This window comes from Monodelphis domestica, chromosome 6, assembly GCF_027887165.1.
Source record: "Monodelphis domestica isolate mMonDom1 chromosome 6, mMonDom1.pri, whole genome shotgun sequence".
NCBI lineage: Eukaryota > Metazoa > Chordata > Mammalia > Didelphimorphia > Didelphidae > Monodelphis > Monodelphis domestica.
The window spans coordinates 137,762,614-137,779,208 of NC_077232.1; the positions used below are offsets into that span (position 1 = coordinate 137,762,614).

The window sequence follows — 16,595 nt, forward strand, 5'->3', positions numbered from 1 at the left end:
TCTCAGTATTCATATTTTCAATCCTTTAGAAAATACCACCAGAGTACTATATAATAGCCAGAAGTCATTTTGAATTTCTCACGTCTCTTTAAATACTTCAAATAGAATGCATATTAGAAAAGGACAACTGTATTTATAACATATTTATAAGAGAAGATTTACTGTACTAGGGTTATATCAGAAGTATAGAAGTAAATTTAAAATAGAATCAAGTAAAATGCCTGTATGTATATAAAATGACAACTTTTAAATAGATATAGATAAATACCAAATAATTCTAATTTATAGGTTAGTCTTTTGTAAGATAATAAAGGACCGACATCTATTTTTAGTCATGTATAATTTTAAAAGAGCAAAGAAGAATTTTATGGGGAAAATTCCATAAATAAGTTAGTATTTGAAAATCATTTTTTGCAGAGAATGATACCCCCCCCCAATCATAAAGGTTATCAGTGAATTGCACAAATAAAGAAAAGCACATGAAGATATAGCAATGTTAGATATATTTATATTCTCTGCATTTTTAATGTTTTAGTTTGAACAAGTTTTACTGAGCAGGAGAACAAAGACACTCCTTACTTTAAATAAACACCCATTAGTCCCATGAATCACTCTCAACCATGATGGTTTCCAGTGAATAAGCTCCCAAATTTTGCCTTTGCTGACTGCTCTCTACTAATGTTCTCACTTCTCTCTTGATGTTGATGAACCCCACCCTTACTTCTTCCTTCCTTCACCTGGAATTGTTCTCTTTAGCCTTGTAGCATGACTGGTATCCATACAGCTTTTCAAAGAAAGCAGAAGTATTTCATTCTAACTCATTTTTTCTAATAAGAAAGCCAACAATCAATGCTCCCACTTAAACAACCCTGACTATATAAAATGATTCTTCAGGCTAAATCCCCTCCCCCCCTCAAATAAGCAAGCCAGTGTTGAAAATGTTTAAAAATTTATCTTCCTAGCTGACCATAACTCCTCAACTATTCTCTGGAGTAGGAAGGTCATTCAACATTACATTAATCAACATCATATTATTTAATTCCTTTTAATATTAAATGCAAAATAGACAATGTTTTTCCTCATGCAACAATTAGTTGGGATATTGGCAATGTTCATTTGTTGCAATGCATGCAGCCCATGTGTATTTTCACTGAACTTTCATATAAGCAAATTACAAAGTGTCCAATTAGAATTTCATCATCTGAAAGGCTATAATATAGTTCCAGAGTGCTAATTCTGGGTCTGGTTTTTGGACTAGACAATGTATCTGTGAAGTACTGAGAGAGAATACTAATTCCTTTTCTTTTAGGCAGCTGCACTCAAAGCAGACCTGGACTGACTGGTACACAGATTTTTATCTCACTTATCTATTGAATATTATTAAATCTCATATCACAAACTGGTTCCTTACTTTTATTAAAGTGAATTTTTCATTATTAAGCCAATATTTCATGGGACTCTTAACTTTCACAAAGATGATTTTGATAACTAAAATGAAAAGCTTTACAAATATTCTTTTATTACTTTTTAAGAATATTAGAAAATGTCTAAGGCACACAAGAGTTATTTTAATTTGCCTCAGAAATGTACCAAGAAAGCAAGAATAAGGCACTTACCTGCGCATCTGTGTTATTTCTATACATATTATCACCACCACCAAATGTCCTCTTGCAATTGTCTAACCACTACAGAAAAAAAAAATACAGAAGTGACCTTGAGTAAAGAGGCTTGTCCAGGGCAGTGCCATGCTGGCCGAGTCACAAAATGACACCTGGCATTGTAAGGTGCTTACCATACCTTCTCACAACAACAAGCCTCTCAAGTAACTATTACTTGACAGCTTACTGGAACTTTATTTTACAGAAGAGGGAACTGACTCAGAGAGTAGAAAAGTGACTAGCTCAAGAGCCAATAAAAAGTGGAGGTCAAGTTTTTCCACTCTATTTATTTGGTATTTATGAAGATATTCTTTGCTCTAGATACGGACTGAGAATTATTTTTTTCCTTTAACTGCAGTCATCACCTCACTCTTTTGCCAGATAATTAAACATCAATAATTACACTGGTGTTTCCTTTCCTTGTTATATTGTAATAATGTCCAACCATACTTTATATTGTAAAAATGTCCATCCATATGTAGGATAAATAATTGCAACCATTTATCTAAAAATTGAAAAGAGGAAATGAAGCTCATTTAGATACATCACCTAGCAGTTTATAAAATACTCTTCTCCTAATAGCCTTGTGGGACTGATAGTACAAATTTTATTATTTCTATTTTGTAGATAAGAAAGCCCAGAAATAGAGAGGTGACTCTGATGACTTTGCCCAAATAGGGTTATGTAGGGTAGACATGGTAAAAATGGGCTGCAAAGCCAAGACTTCTGACTGCCTCCAATCCAAATGATGACTACCGCCTCCTCAGATGAAAAGCTCCTGCCAAAACATCATTAACCTTTATAGCCTTCAGAAAAATGTTTTGCAATCATTGATTTTTAATTTTTTTAACTGCACAGAATCAAGCACACGGAGAAGTATAATCAATAAGTCCCTTAAACTTAAGGAAAACCATTGTCTTAGATATAAATAAAGATGACATTTTGATGCACTTAAATATGACCCTGTTGGTTAAAAGAATTTCCTTAGATGTGTATTTGCACATTATTTGCATTTATTTATTATTTATTTAGAATTGGCAAATATTATTACATCTTTAGAATGTAAAAGGTTGTTTAATATGAGTAAAATGAAGTTCTGATTACAATTTAATTGATGATGTAGAATTTTATTCGGGAACAATGAGGTAATGTACATACACACTGCTGAGATTTAAGTGCAGTTACCATACCGCTTCAAACATGGGGAAGACTTCTTTCACTGTGGCTACCTCAAGACATATATATTAGTAAACAGTCCACTTTACTACTGTAGATTTTATTGGAAATCTTCATGGCCTATATCTAACCTTTGTGAAATGTAAGACTGGGAAATGAAAAATGTGATTTCCCATCTGGTCAATTTAATAAAGGCTTCTTAGTGAATTAACTAGGTCTGTTTGCTTATCAGAAGTGGAATTCTCTGAACACTGTGGTGTCAGTTTCAATTAGTGACACAGAATCCAAGATCCATTTTAAATCTTATAACAAAGGGGGAAAAGATCATGGGTGTCAAGAAACATTTTAGCTTTGAAAATCAGATATAGACCTGATCAATTTTTCCTCTGCAGCGAGTGTTTTTTACCTACTCCTAAAGTCATACACAATTAACACATTCTTGTTTGATAAAAATATACTATCAAATGGGATAGTGGGGAAAAATGTTAGCTAACAGTTTCACTGGGTAGGCTGATTTGGGCCTATATAACATATTCAACATGGGCAAAACTATTAAGCAGCAAAATTTCAGGGCATGGGAAAAATTTACAGTATTTAGCTGAAACACTTCCATGGTCAATAAAAACAACATTTTCACTTCTGTTTTAGCTTTTGGCATGTAAAGAATAGAAAATGAGGTTAGATTTCAGTTATTTAAAAACAGTACTTTTGACTAGATTGGACCTCTGCCCCAAGCATTCAGAATGAACTGGTCTTTGGACTATTTTTTGACAGCATCACTGAAGAAAAACACATTGTGTACTCTCAGTGAGATAAGGCTGACAGAAATTATTGTCAAATGCTAGCCAGCAGATTTCTTAGTATCAAACTACACAGTAGACCTCTATCACAAGATTATGCATTTATCTTTATTCATGAACCACTCTCTAACAGAATAAACATGCTAGAGCAGCCTTTCTAAAAAACAAACAATCAACATTGGCAAATATACCAGTTGTTTTAAATATCTAAAAATCTAAACTTTCTCACCCCTCCAATATAATTTTAATACTTTGTTTACAAAATAACATAATGTATGTATAAAAATAGCTACCCTTACATTCTCATTATCTCTCCTGTCTCCACCCCTAGTCCCAAGCACTGCCATATCATTCTCACAGAAGCAGGTGTGGTTTTAGGGTGGCAGATGCGAGTGAGAGGCCTGGCTGAGCTCTGGTGCAACTGGTTGAGTTTACATCTTTGGGAGTCTATTTTTCTGTTAAATGCAGGAGTTGAAGTAGATGATCTCAAAGTTCCCTTCCCAGCTCTAAATGTACGAGCCAATACAAGAAAAGCTTCTATACTATAGGCACCAAGGGGAATGCATAAGGCAGTGGGGCACTGACTTGTAAAGGCAACTCACTAAATTTCAAACTATGTTATATATCAAGATGGCTGGGAATATTCTGCGTTGAGCTCAAGATTTCTATCAAATATGTTTATCCAACACTTTCCATATTCAGGTTGATGTATGCTTTAAAAACCCCTATATATTCACAGTTTTTAGCAGATGAAGTACACCAGATCTAGAAGTGTCCAGAACCTGAGCAGTATTATGCCATAACTTCTATTTTTCCTTCCAAAATCCAGAATGATGTAAAATGATGCCTCAAGTGAGAGAGGGAACACATCTCCCAAAAAAAACTTCAAACTGAGTCTTAGATTCTAGGCTCAGCTGCATCACTCAAGCTGCTGTATGTTACCAATGCACCTATACTGACTTTATATCTTCAAATAAAAAGATTGCTGCCAATTCATAGCATCTTAGTTGGAAAGGCCCTCAGAAGGCCATTTAGTCCAATCTCTCCCTGAAGAAGTGTCTCTCAAATTAATATCCTTCTCCTTCCTGTATTTTCACATTTGAGTTATTAGTCTAGAGTTCTGATCACCTGGGTCATTGCAAGGATCTTCCTGCCTTCTTATTTCATTCTGCAGAGAGCTAATAAAAATACATTGCACAAACACCATTTTCATCATAACCCTTACCTTCCTAGGAACATTCCACAAGTCTAAGTCTTGGAATTAGACCTCTAATCACTCACCTTTTCAATAAACTTCAGTGGTTCCTAGAACCAGGAGGATCAGAATACTTTGTTTGGCATTTAAGCCCTTTATAACTTGACCCTTTCTCCCTATCCAGGCTCCTTATACCTACTCCCTTCCATAAACTCTACAATCCAGTGGCACTGGCCTTTTGGTTGTTCACTGTACCAGACAAATCAAATCCTGATTTGGTGCATTTTTACTGGTTGTCCCTTATGCCTGGCATTCTTCCATCCTTTTCTCCTGAAGTTTTCTTGCACTAGCTGAAATCCCACCTCCTACAAGAAGCCTTTCTTGATCCCACTTAATGCTAATGCTTTCCCTCTGAGATCATCTCCAATTTATCTCTCTAGGTTGTTTGTACACAGTCATTTACATGTTGCCATCTCTATTATACTGCAGGTTCCTTGAGGCAAGGTCTGGTTTTGCCTCTCTTTCTTCTAAGTGTTTAGAATAGTGATTGGCACAGAGTAGCTGTTTAATAAATGCTTACTTGTAGCTAAGACTTCCTCTACATGCTAGCTCCCCCTCTAAGAATGTGACTGTGAACCCTGAGAGTAGTTCCTCTTTCTATCTGTATCACCAGTGCTTTATACCTCCAGCATAGTGTTTTATTTTTCATTCATTCATGATGGGTACAAGCAAGTTATTACAAGGTTTCAGTATTACATGGTAACTGAGAAAATAGCATAAGAGACTAAGTTTCACTGGGGAAGGATATAGTTAGAAACGGGTGGAGATTAGGACATGTGTTTCAAGACAAGAGTAATAGACACCCTGATGCCCCATTAATACCCTTCTAGATGTTAATAAGATCTGGAAGAAAGTCTCTGGCACATGAGGTGCATCATTTATGAAAAGAACACAGACAAAAATTACATAGAATGGGGGCAGCTGGGTAGCTCAGTGGATGGAGACCCAGGCCTAGAGATGGGAGGTCCTAGGTTCAAATGTGGCCTCAGACACTTCCCAGCTGTGTGACCCTGGGCAAGTGGGCAAGTCACCTGACCCCCATTGCCTAGCCCTTATCACTCTTCTGCCTTGGAGCCAATACACAGTATTGACTCCAAAACGGAAGGTAAAGGTTTTAATGAAAAAAAAAATTACACAGAATAAGGAAGTTTATGAATTGTGATCTGCTTTGATGAAGAGATTACCCACACTGGTGGGCTCATAAAAGTCACTAAAGTACTGAAGAAGGTAGGAGTCAATAATCTATAATATCAATCTTTTTTTCTTAAAACATCTTTACCTTCCATCTTAGAATCAATACTGTGTATTGTTTCCAAGGCAGAAGAGCGGTAAGAGCTAAGCAATGGTGGCTAAGTGATTTATCCAGGGTCATGAGGCTAGGAAGTGTCTGAGGCCAGATCTGAACCCAGGACCTCCTGTATCTAGGCCTTGCTCTCAATCCAATGAGCCACCTATCAATCTCTATATTAACCACCCATACAAGAGGGCAAGGTTCACAGCCTAGGAATACTGCTATTATTGAAAACTTCATTTTCTTAAAAAACCTTAATGGATGTTCCCTCCTTTAATCAAATGAGATAATATTCATAAAGCACATAGCACATACTTGGTATGTAAGTACTATGTAAATCTTTATTTCCTTCTTCTTTCTTTTGAAAATATTTAATTCCCCAATCTCAGTTGCATAAGTATGTACTTAACTACAGAAGTTATACCTAGAGCTTAAGTAGTATGAACTCCTAGCCTGGAGGCCGCTCAATTACAAAATCTCAGGTGTTCTCTGCTTCCCCCGCCCACTCCAAGACAGGCAGATAGAATTGTGTTTGAAAAGCAGTAAAAACCCAAGAGATGTGAGTCCTGAACTATTTTGTTGCCCCTTAAAATTTATGGCCAAAGGCAAACCAGCAACTCAATTTTATCCTTTCTATTAAAGTACAAAATGCTTATTGAAATGACTCACCTGTTCAGCTGCTTCTCTTTTGGCATTATATGTATCCAGGTGTTCTTGTAATTCCAACACACTAAACTTTAGTGTTTCTAGCAAACCACAAGACATCAACTGTAGACACAGAAATTTACTATTATACAGTTTGCCAATTTTGTTATGGTCACAAAATTAAAAACTTGTAGTTAAGGATGTTTCAGCATTACCTCTGTTCACCCAAGGGATTAAGTCCTAGAGGTAATGTGCTCATTTCTCCCTTATGAGTAGGGTTGGCCTTACATTTAATTGGAGAAGCTTGAGATCTATTTTAGTTTCTGAAAGAGGGCTGAGAAAGCCAGAATATTCTCCAAAGAATATCCACTAACTAAATGTAGAAATATGCTTGTGTTGTGAAAAGGTCAACACTCATGTTATGAAGCGTTTTTTAAAAAAGCACCCAGGCAATGATTTACTTAGCAAGGAATGTGGTTGAAGAAGGTCCAAGGTTCTCAGTACAAGGACCCAGAGGCTGATAGTTCTTTGGTTTTTATAGGATTTTTATATAGTGCAAGAAGGAAACAGGATTGCATCAGCCAAGTAGTGATTGTTGGTTTGGGCTATGAACACATTTTTCATGAACTAGAGATTAGAAAACATTTGAAAGGCATGAAACTCCAAGATGTCAATGTTAGGAGTTAAAAATTATGGTTACAAAATGAAATCACTTTAGTCTTAACAATTCCCTCCTTTGGACCTAGGTTTCAAAGAGTCCTTAGGTTGCCAATTACCTAAAGAAAACTGTACCTAAGTGGGACATAGAAGGTGGCAGTACAGTTGACCTATTCTAGAGGAAAGGAGGAGGAGAGCAAGTATATACCAATCTGAAAAAAAGTACAAATCCCAGGACAAAAGGCAGGAGGCATATACCAAACCCAGGAGCCCCAACTGAAAGAGCCATGTGGTCAGGTCCCACAACAACCTGCTAAAGTGTGTTTAGAGACGTTTAGATATCCTCATATCTGTTGCTATATGAACAACAGAACTGGTTTACCACACCATAGATGCCAGCCTTAGAGGCAATAATGGGGTCAAGCAACATGTAGTCCTGGACAAACTGGGCAAGGCAATTAATTTCAATCTGGGAACTGAAAAGGGCTGAGCTAGTGGTTCTCAATTTCCATGGAAAGTTTTCAGCCAATCTATTCCATGGCAAGAATGCCTATAAGTGGAAGAAGAGCTTATAGGAACTTAATTCCAACTCCATGCTTTAGCACCAAGTTCTGGTATTCCCATTGTTGGCAGTGCTGCCAACTCCCTAAGTTGCATGTGGAAATGTGGCCCAGTATCCCCCCAATGTAGGGTTAAAATGGAAACTGGGGGCATCAGATATGTAATGCCACAGGACCCAAACCATACTGGGGGAGGGAAAGGCATGGTCACCACAAAGAACTGCCCTAGGAACACCAAGCTGAAGGGGCTAGAAGAGGATTACAGGAGAATCCAGATTTTTGCTGCATTATCAAACTGTGAAAGTGAGGTTGGTAAAATAGCTGCCCTGAGGAGAAACATTCATTCTTCTTGTGAATCATCTGAAGAATGGTTAGATACAAGGGGTGGGAACATAGGATAAGAACCCTGGGCACCTAACTGGGGTAGGGATAGAGCATTAATAATGTAGGAAGGAGTATGCAGGACAGCAAACAAAAATTTTGCTTAGGGCTTGCCCTAGCCTACCCATTTTTTCCCCCAGGGTACTGGAAGAAGGGCTATAGAGGACCATTTTAGACCACGTCTAGGCTTATTTAGTGGACTGTAGTGGAATGAAAACTGATTTGGAAGTAAAAAAAATCTGGGTGGTGCATTCAGCTTTGCTGCTAATTGGCTGTATGACGTTGGACTTTAATATTTCCTACTTACAAGCCAATAATGCAAAACCAAAAATTAAATTAATTCCCTGACCTCAGGGAGCTTATATTCTATCTTGGGAAACAATGCATATGCATTTGTATATACAAAATATATATGAAGTAAATACAAGGTAATTTGGGGAGGCAAGCTCTAGAATCTGAAAGTAATCAGGAAGAACCTATAAGCAAAACAAACCTAAAAATGATAAGACAAGATATATATTACTTTTTTTTTTTACACCAAAAGGCACTTTCTGTTTTCTAAGATTTTTTAATTACATGAAGTAAACTTTTAACCCCTTATATTGGGCCCACATATCACATTTTACCGTTTCAGCATCCACAAAGACTGTCGGGCATTCTGAACATATCATCATTACTTCCAATGAACTTTTAAACTTTGTACCAATTCGTTGGAGACTCTCACCAAGAAAACTGACTGAATCATTTGTAATAGCCCCAAATTTTTTTTGAATGGTCTAGAAGAAAACATACAGAAAAATCTAATTACATATTACACATATACTTCTTTTGTAGAGTGAAAACATTTGAAACTACCTAAATAAAGGTCTATCAGTTGAGGAATGACTGAATGCCATCAAATGTAATGTCCCATGAAAACAGAATACAAAGATACATAAGAATATGGAAAAATATATAACAAAATGAAGACACCACCACGTAGGACTTTTAAACTAAGATTCACAGATAGATTTTATGGATTCCATGACTTTAGATAGAGAAAAAAGTTAGGACTTTTCACTACCTGTTGGTTTCCTTTGTAATCCTACATATTTTACTTTATGTATTTCAAAACATTATTTTGAAAAGGAGTTGATTGACAATACTTTGCCAGTCTGAATGTTGAAAGAGTCAATGATATAAAATAATAAGAGCCTCTAGAATAAAAAAATTTATATATGTACATGTATACACATACGTATATATATTTCCTATGAAAATATAGAAATGACAAACAAAATATTATGAGCATACATATAGTATGGTCACAGTCAGGAACTGAAAAGGAACAAAGTGAATAATTTGTTATTATTGCTAATGGTCTAGGAAAATTGTTATTGTAGTAATGAAAAATGTGTCATCAAAGGAGTGTAAGTTAGGCATGCTCATACCATTATTCACAAATATACATGAAAAGAAACAAAATTCTAAAGTTGAAGACACTCAGAATAATATTACAAAATCATTTTAGAAACTGATACTACCAGGATGTGGTTAGTGATTCATGTGGCCTTTCTAACTTTTTTTTTTTTCAACCCTTCCCTTCCCTTCTTGGAGTCAATACTATGTATTGGTTCCAAGCCAGAAGAGTGGTAAGGGCTAGGCAATGGGGGTCAAGTGACTTGCTCAGGGTCACACAGCTGGGAAGTGTCTGAGGCCAGATTTGAACCTAAGACCTCCCATCTCTAGGCCTGGCTCTCAATCCACTGAGCTACCCAGCTGCCCCCCCCTTCTGACTTTTTAAGCGAATTTGTCATAATAGAACTGACACAGGCATTGTGACAATACATTCAGGTTTGGAATTGGCCTTCCTCACCCTGGTCTCAGGTCTTTCAAAACACATTCAAAGCTATTGTTACTTACATGAAACCTTTCTTGAACACCCAAATCTCTCTTAAAATCATTTTGTATTAGTTTATTCATATCTGTACTTTTATTTCCCCAGTGGATTATAGTCTCCTGTAATGAATGCTTAATTTTTGTTTTTGTACTAACTCATGCCTAGCACAAATAATTTTAAATGTTTGTTGAATTGAACTGAATTTTGTTTTTGAACAAAGTATCTTCTTGAAAATTCATTTAAGGCAAAGATATATCTGCCATTCTTCACTGAGTTTTGAAAACTCCCCATTTCAAAATTCTGAGCACAGTTATTAATTCAACAAATATCTGCAAAATACATATTTTATGTGCTATACTAGATGCTGTAAAGATTTATAAAATGCACAGATTCTTTGCTATAAAAATAAGATCTGCCTCGTGAAAATTATCTATTAAGGTAAAAATGTTATGAAAACCCTACTTCAATTCATTTAAATGGGAAAAATTGTGGTGTTCTCTTGGACCCAACCTCCCCCCCATACTTTTTCCACTCATATACACAAATACTTTCCATGTTTTTAAAATATTTTTGTCATTTTTATTAGTTCTTATTTCATTGCCCATACTTCCTAGTCCATTTTCTCCATATACCAGATCTTTAACTGCACAGTCCATGGCACATCTTCATAATGAAGTTGCACCTTTTTGCATATCGAGTTTTTGGGGATTCTCACCAACTACCTGGGAATATTTGGACGAGTACCTGCTCTGATACAGTCTTGCATGGAATTCAGGTCTGGAGCTTGTTGTGAATTATGGTAGCATCCAGTATCAAAATAATTTGGGTAGTATGGTCTCCCATACTGGAATGCATTATTAAACCCATTATTGAATCTGTTGTTAAACCCATAATTTCCATACCCATTTTGCCTGAATCCACTGAAGCAATTAAACCTATTGCCTCGATTTCCCCTGAAGTTTTGTCCAAAGAATTGTCCCCTAAATATGCACTCTCTCATGAGATGATCAGGTCTATCACAAAGATAACATCTTGGGGTTGGTCTGTGTTGTCTGGGGTATAAGTTCTTAGTGCAGATACTGGTTTTTCCTGCACTTCATTGGATTTCAGTTTTTTTTTTAAGCTCTCTGATTTCTTTGATTAAGCTATCAATTATATTGTTTTCTTCTTCTGATTGCCTATTGTAGTAAGGTATTTTAATAGGGTAAGCTGACAGCAAGAGATCCTGCAAACCAACATTCCACACAGAACTCTCAAGAGCTAGGGAATTGAACACACAGGCAGTTTCTGAGAGCAGTTGGTGGACTCCTCTGGAATAATAAGAGTCTGCTGCTTTTTCCCAGCAGTCAGGAGAGCCAAGAGGGTTTCTGCCTGGTATTTCTGGGGTGGACCCAGAGAGCCTATGATTCCCTCTTCCTTGGCTTTCTTGATATTCTGCCTGCTATTGCTGCTGGTGCTGCTGCTGTCAAGTGGATTTCAACAGAGCTGTTATTGGGACTACTGCTTGACTCAAAGAGGACTCCTGGTTGTGAGATTCTTTGGCCCCTGTCCTTGTTCCTACAAAACTCCCTAGTCTTAATTACTATTGTAAGAATTTAGTTTAGAATAATTATAGAAGGTATAAGGGTTTTAATCTCTGTTTTGGGTTAAGAGTTAAGTTTCTCCTAATTTCCTTTTCCCCCTCATCTCTTTAGCTAAATAAACCTGTTATTTTATATAGATATATAGTTATTTTTGAACCCTTCTTTTAATCCACCTATTACACTATCTTTCTCATCTTGGAAAACATAATTAGCAATTCTCTAAATTTCATCAAGACCCATATCAAACCAATTTGGACAGTTACTCCAAAAATAATTTTGGATTACAAGGTATTCATTTTTCACAAACTGCCTGTGACTTTGATTTACGTTTTCCTCTCTTAAAATATCCAACCCAATCCATTTTTTAGCATAGTCAATAATTCTATTGAAGAAAGTGGAGGGAGTTTTTCCTACTTCTTGCTTTAGGCGCTCAAATTTAAACCAGATTCCTGGGCATCTGGGATTTTGTCTCATAGTTTCAATTATTGCCTCCCTGGCTGTAGTTATCTCTGTAACCCACAACAGAGTTAACTTCCCATCCACGATCCTCAGTTGGCCAATCAGCAATTCAGTAGTTATTATTAGTGTCCTCTATACTCTGTTGTTTCTCCCTCTTTGTCAATAAATCATCCATAAGGATGTCAAAGTCCAAATATGAAGGATTATAAAGCTTAATTAAGCACTTAAATTGCTTTACAACTCTCATTGGTTCTTCTTCATATTTTGGGGCATTTTCCTTAAAACTGTCTATATCAGCTTGTATAAACCTTTTGTGGTACACGAGATTCACTATACTATGCTTTGGGGACACTATGGGTTCCTCCCTTAAAGGAAACATATGAGCTGGTGTGCTTTCTAATGCTTCAGTTTCCATTTCTAATTTAGTTGGTTTATCAGATTTGGTTGCACCCTCTAATTTAGTTGCTTCATATTCTTTGCTTTCTGCCATTTCCCCCTATTTAGCCTTGAATAATTTTTCATATTGAGTTTCCATGCTACTTAGTTCAGTCTCTAGATAGTTCACTTTTAACATAAGGTCTTTGCAGTAGCTTGCTTGATGCTTGCTTTTAAATGTTTAAACATGACTGCCAAAGATTTGATCATCATGTAAAAGCACAAGAAAAACAGTAGCACAGGGAGATAAGAGCTTAGTTGTAGGAGCATCAATGAGAGTAATGGCATTAGAAAGTCACATGCAAGTAAATTTTGCATATAATCCGGTATAATAGTGAAAACGAGAAAAGCAATATCTAACAGAAAAAAATCCCATGGTGATTGTATGCAGCTAATTTACCAGCTTTCTGAGAGCACAGAGCCTTTGAGTCAAGTTGACTGGGAGATGGGTTTTAGAGCCACCTAGAATTCAGCTCATTGTTACTACAGCTCACAGTGAAACTGTCAGCTCTAGCTGCTTGGTCCCTTAAAAATCAGATGGTCTGGTTCTTTGTCCTGTATAACTCGCCAAAACTGTAAAAATAAAAAGGTAAACTGTAAAACTAATGAGCAATGAATTGATTATTGGTTATAAACTGATTTTGATACTCTGCTTGCGGCGCTTTCAAAGTATCTTCAGTTTATATTAGTGAAGTTAAGCTCATAAGTGAACTTCTCTTCAGGGCCAGGCATAAGGACAGTAAGAAGACTTGTTATAAAAAATAAAATATTTACTGAAAATATAAGGACAAAAAGGATTTCTAACTCTAAGGGATTCTAATTCCACCCAAATAAAACTCCCTGGTTCCACAAGGAACCACTTCTCTTGTTTCCACAGTAGCTACACTGATCCTTTCTGATCTGACTAACCCAAATTTTTACTTTTCTAAATAAACACACTATTATCGTTATAATTCTTAACTTTGCTCCAAGTTATAAAAATAACAAAGGCCAGTTGGCTGAGTCTCAGCAAGAACCAAGTTAGGATTCTGAGCCTTAGCAGACTCAAGAGTCCAAATCAAAGACCAGGTCTTTTCTCAGAGTTAAAACAATCTATAAAAAATTTAATAGATAGTCACTAGTTTTTCCTAAATTGGGAAAGGAAAACACAGCTCCTTCAGGTCTTTCCCTCCTTCAAGCCCTAAGAGAGAGTCTAACTCAGCCAACTGCCAGACACCAACTGCCACAGAAAAACTGTTAGACTTGAAACTGACACTGCCTCAGCTGTTTGAAACTCCAATTCTTTCTCAAGCCAGCTTCTTCACTTCTTATCTCTAAATTAATATAACAAGACTTAATACACATGCCAGAAGTGTCTCTTCTACCTCTAACATACGCTGTATCCCTCCAAGTCTGATGATGTCTCCTGCATCTTCTAAGTAGGAATTTGGGCTATAATGGAGAAAAGTATTCAGTATATAGTGAAAAACAGGGATAAATTTTACTACAATGCCTTCAGCAATCTGTAAAGAGAATGGCCTATGATTGTGAAAGCTGAGTATGGCAGTCTTTGCTATCAAGGACATTATAACCCAACTAGATAGAGTATATAAAGTCAAACAATACAAAGCAATGTGGAGAAATGTCAAACAAGTGGTATAAATATATATATATATACATTGAGTTTAAAGGAGGGAATGGGATCAAGTGATCAACAAAGGCTAAAAGGAGAAACAGGAAGCAAAAGGGGGGCCTTGAAGGCTGGGCAGGATTTGTTGGGAAGGGCACAGGATAAACAAAGGCAAAGCTGACTCTACTAACACAATTAAACATTTAATTATATGCTTATTTAATATTATATACTGATATATATTAATTTGAATTAATCTAATCTCCCCAATTCAATCATAATCTCAGGTCTTATAATGGTAATATCCTATATTTATATAGTGCTTTATGGTTTATAAAGTGCTTTTCTAATCCTGACCCTGGAATTTATGATCATTATTAAGCTTCCCAAAGATGAAAGCAGGCAGCTTGGGTCCCAGAGTCACTAAAAGGTTGAACTTTTCAGTCCTGACCCCAAAGATCTTTGCTCTCTGAAATTAGCAGGATGGTGCTTACTTAGCCCAGGCAAAAGCTTTTAATAGGTAACTGAACTTACCCTAAGGCAATAAGCGATTTTAGGATCAAAGAAGAAGTAGGCTTGAGTCATTCTGATAGTTACAATCTGTGTTAGGGGGCTTATAATAGATACTTCCAATTCAATTCAACAAACATGTGTTAAGTGCTTGTTGTGTGCATGGCCACTCACCATTCCTCATCTCTCTCTGGGGAATGGGGACATGGGGCAGAGCTCTGCTAAGATTCCTAACTGGAGATGAGGAGGGTGTATATTTCAGGCTTGGAAAACTACTTGAATGAATACATTGGATGCCAAATTTGGGGATGGTTCTGGCAAGAGTGTAGTGAAGTGAAGGTGTGTAATGTGTAGTAAGGCTGGAGCCACATGGTTTGGGTGTTCAAGTTCAATGCCTCTAAGAAAGAGGCATTATCCTGCACCTGACCTTGGAAGAATATGATTCAGTTAGAGGAAATTTCCAGAAAATCACTACTGTTATTCAAGAGAACCTGATCTCAGGAGAACTAAATGATAAGAAGTTTTAATAGTACCGAAGAATTTTAGAAACCCCAAATCTCACTGACCTGAAACAGCCTGGAGAACACATGGAAAGTGAAGACAGCACAGGATCCATCTGTGTCAGAAAGCATTTGATTGACATGACAACGCCAGGCTTCTTCTTCATCATCATATGCTACTGGCTGAAAAGCTGCTATTATGGCAGAAAGAAATGGTGATGGTGGTGGGGATGTCTGGATTTCAGAAAAGCCATCTTGTTCTTCCTCATCTTGGCTGTTAACATAAATATTAATAAGTTAATAAGAATGCTTAAAAAAATACACAATGTAAGTACCACTGATTGTGTCCAACAATCAGCCAGCACCAAATATGCATAAATCTTCACTATCACACACCAATTTTCTAACTGGGACTATACTATAAGACTGATTAGTTCTTGGACTGCTAATATTTATTACTCAAATTTTACCTCCCCATTTCCTACTTTTCTTATGCTTGAGAACTGCAATGGGCACCTCAGGCATATCCATTTCTTTACCTCTTTCTGGGCCTATTCAACCACTGCCTGACTACATCCATTTTCATTGATATTAATTTAAAATTTATTTTATTAAAAGTATCCAATCATCAAATACATTACAAGTATTTATTTATACCTACTTATTAATGTCAAGTGGTTATTGTACTGTGCTGGTCGAAACATACAAAAGAAATATAAGAAGTGGCTCCCATCTGAGAAGAGCTTAAATTTGGTTGGGAAGACAATATATAAACAAATAATTCTAGGAGAAAATGAGTTAATATAAAATATTTAAATTTATGAATTCAAATCTTTAGATTCCTAAAACTTTAAAAAATAGAAAAATCTGTTTAGATTAAAGCATTTGGAAAAAAATTCTTCAGAAGAGGTAGGATTTAAGTTGATTATAGAAATATTAATGTGATAGTTGAATTTAATATCAACATGAGATATTTATGATATATAAAAATAAATTTGAATAACTAACATTCATTAACTCTCTAAAATTTGCAAATCACCTTCATTATATTTTCTACTTTCATCCTCATAATAGTCCTGGGAAATATGTAGTGTAGGTGGTGTTAGCCTCATTTTTTTTTAAACCCTTGCCTTCCATCTTAGAATCAATATTAGGTATTGGTTCCAAGGCAGAAGAGTGGTAAGGATTAGGTAATGG

At 36.2% G+C, this 16,595-nt stretch overlaps 1 protein-coding gene across 15 annotated transcripts in view; it reads right to left on the minus strand.

Annotated features, from left to right (window-relative positions):
- The window catches only part of FRYL (FRY like transcription coactivator), a 309,155-nt gene that overhangs the window by 6,413 nt on the left and 286,147 nt on the right, over positions 1-16,595 (minus strand). For all 15 annotated transcript variants that reach the window (XM_007496478.3, XM_007496477.3, XM_056802595.1 and 12 more), the window contains 4 exons: positions 15,465-15,672; positions 9,050-9,199; positions 6,850-6,948; positions 1,617-1,685 (listed from right to left, as the gene is read on the minus strand). In XM_007496478.3, the coding sequence (XP_007496540.2) occupies positions 1,617-1,685; positions 6,850-6,948; positions 9,050-9,199; positions 15,465-15,672 (526 nt within the window). The remainder of the gene's footprint in view (positions 1-1,616; positions 1,686-6,849; positions 6,949-9,049; positions 9,200-15,464; positions 15,673-16,595) is intronic.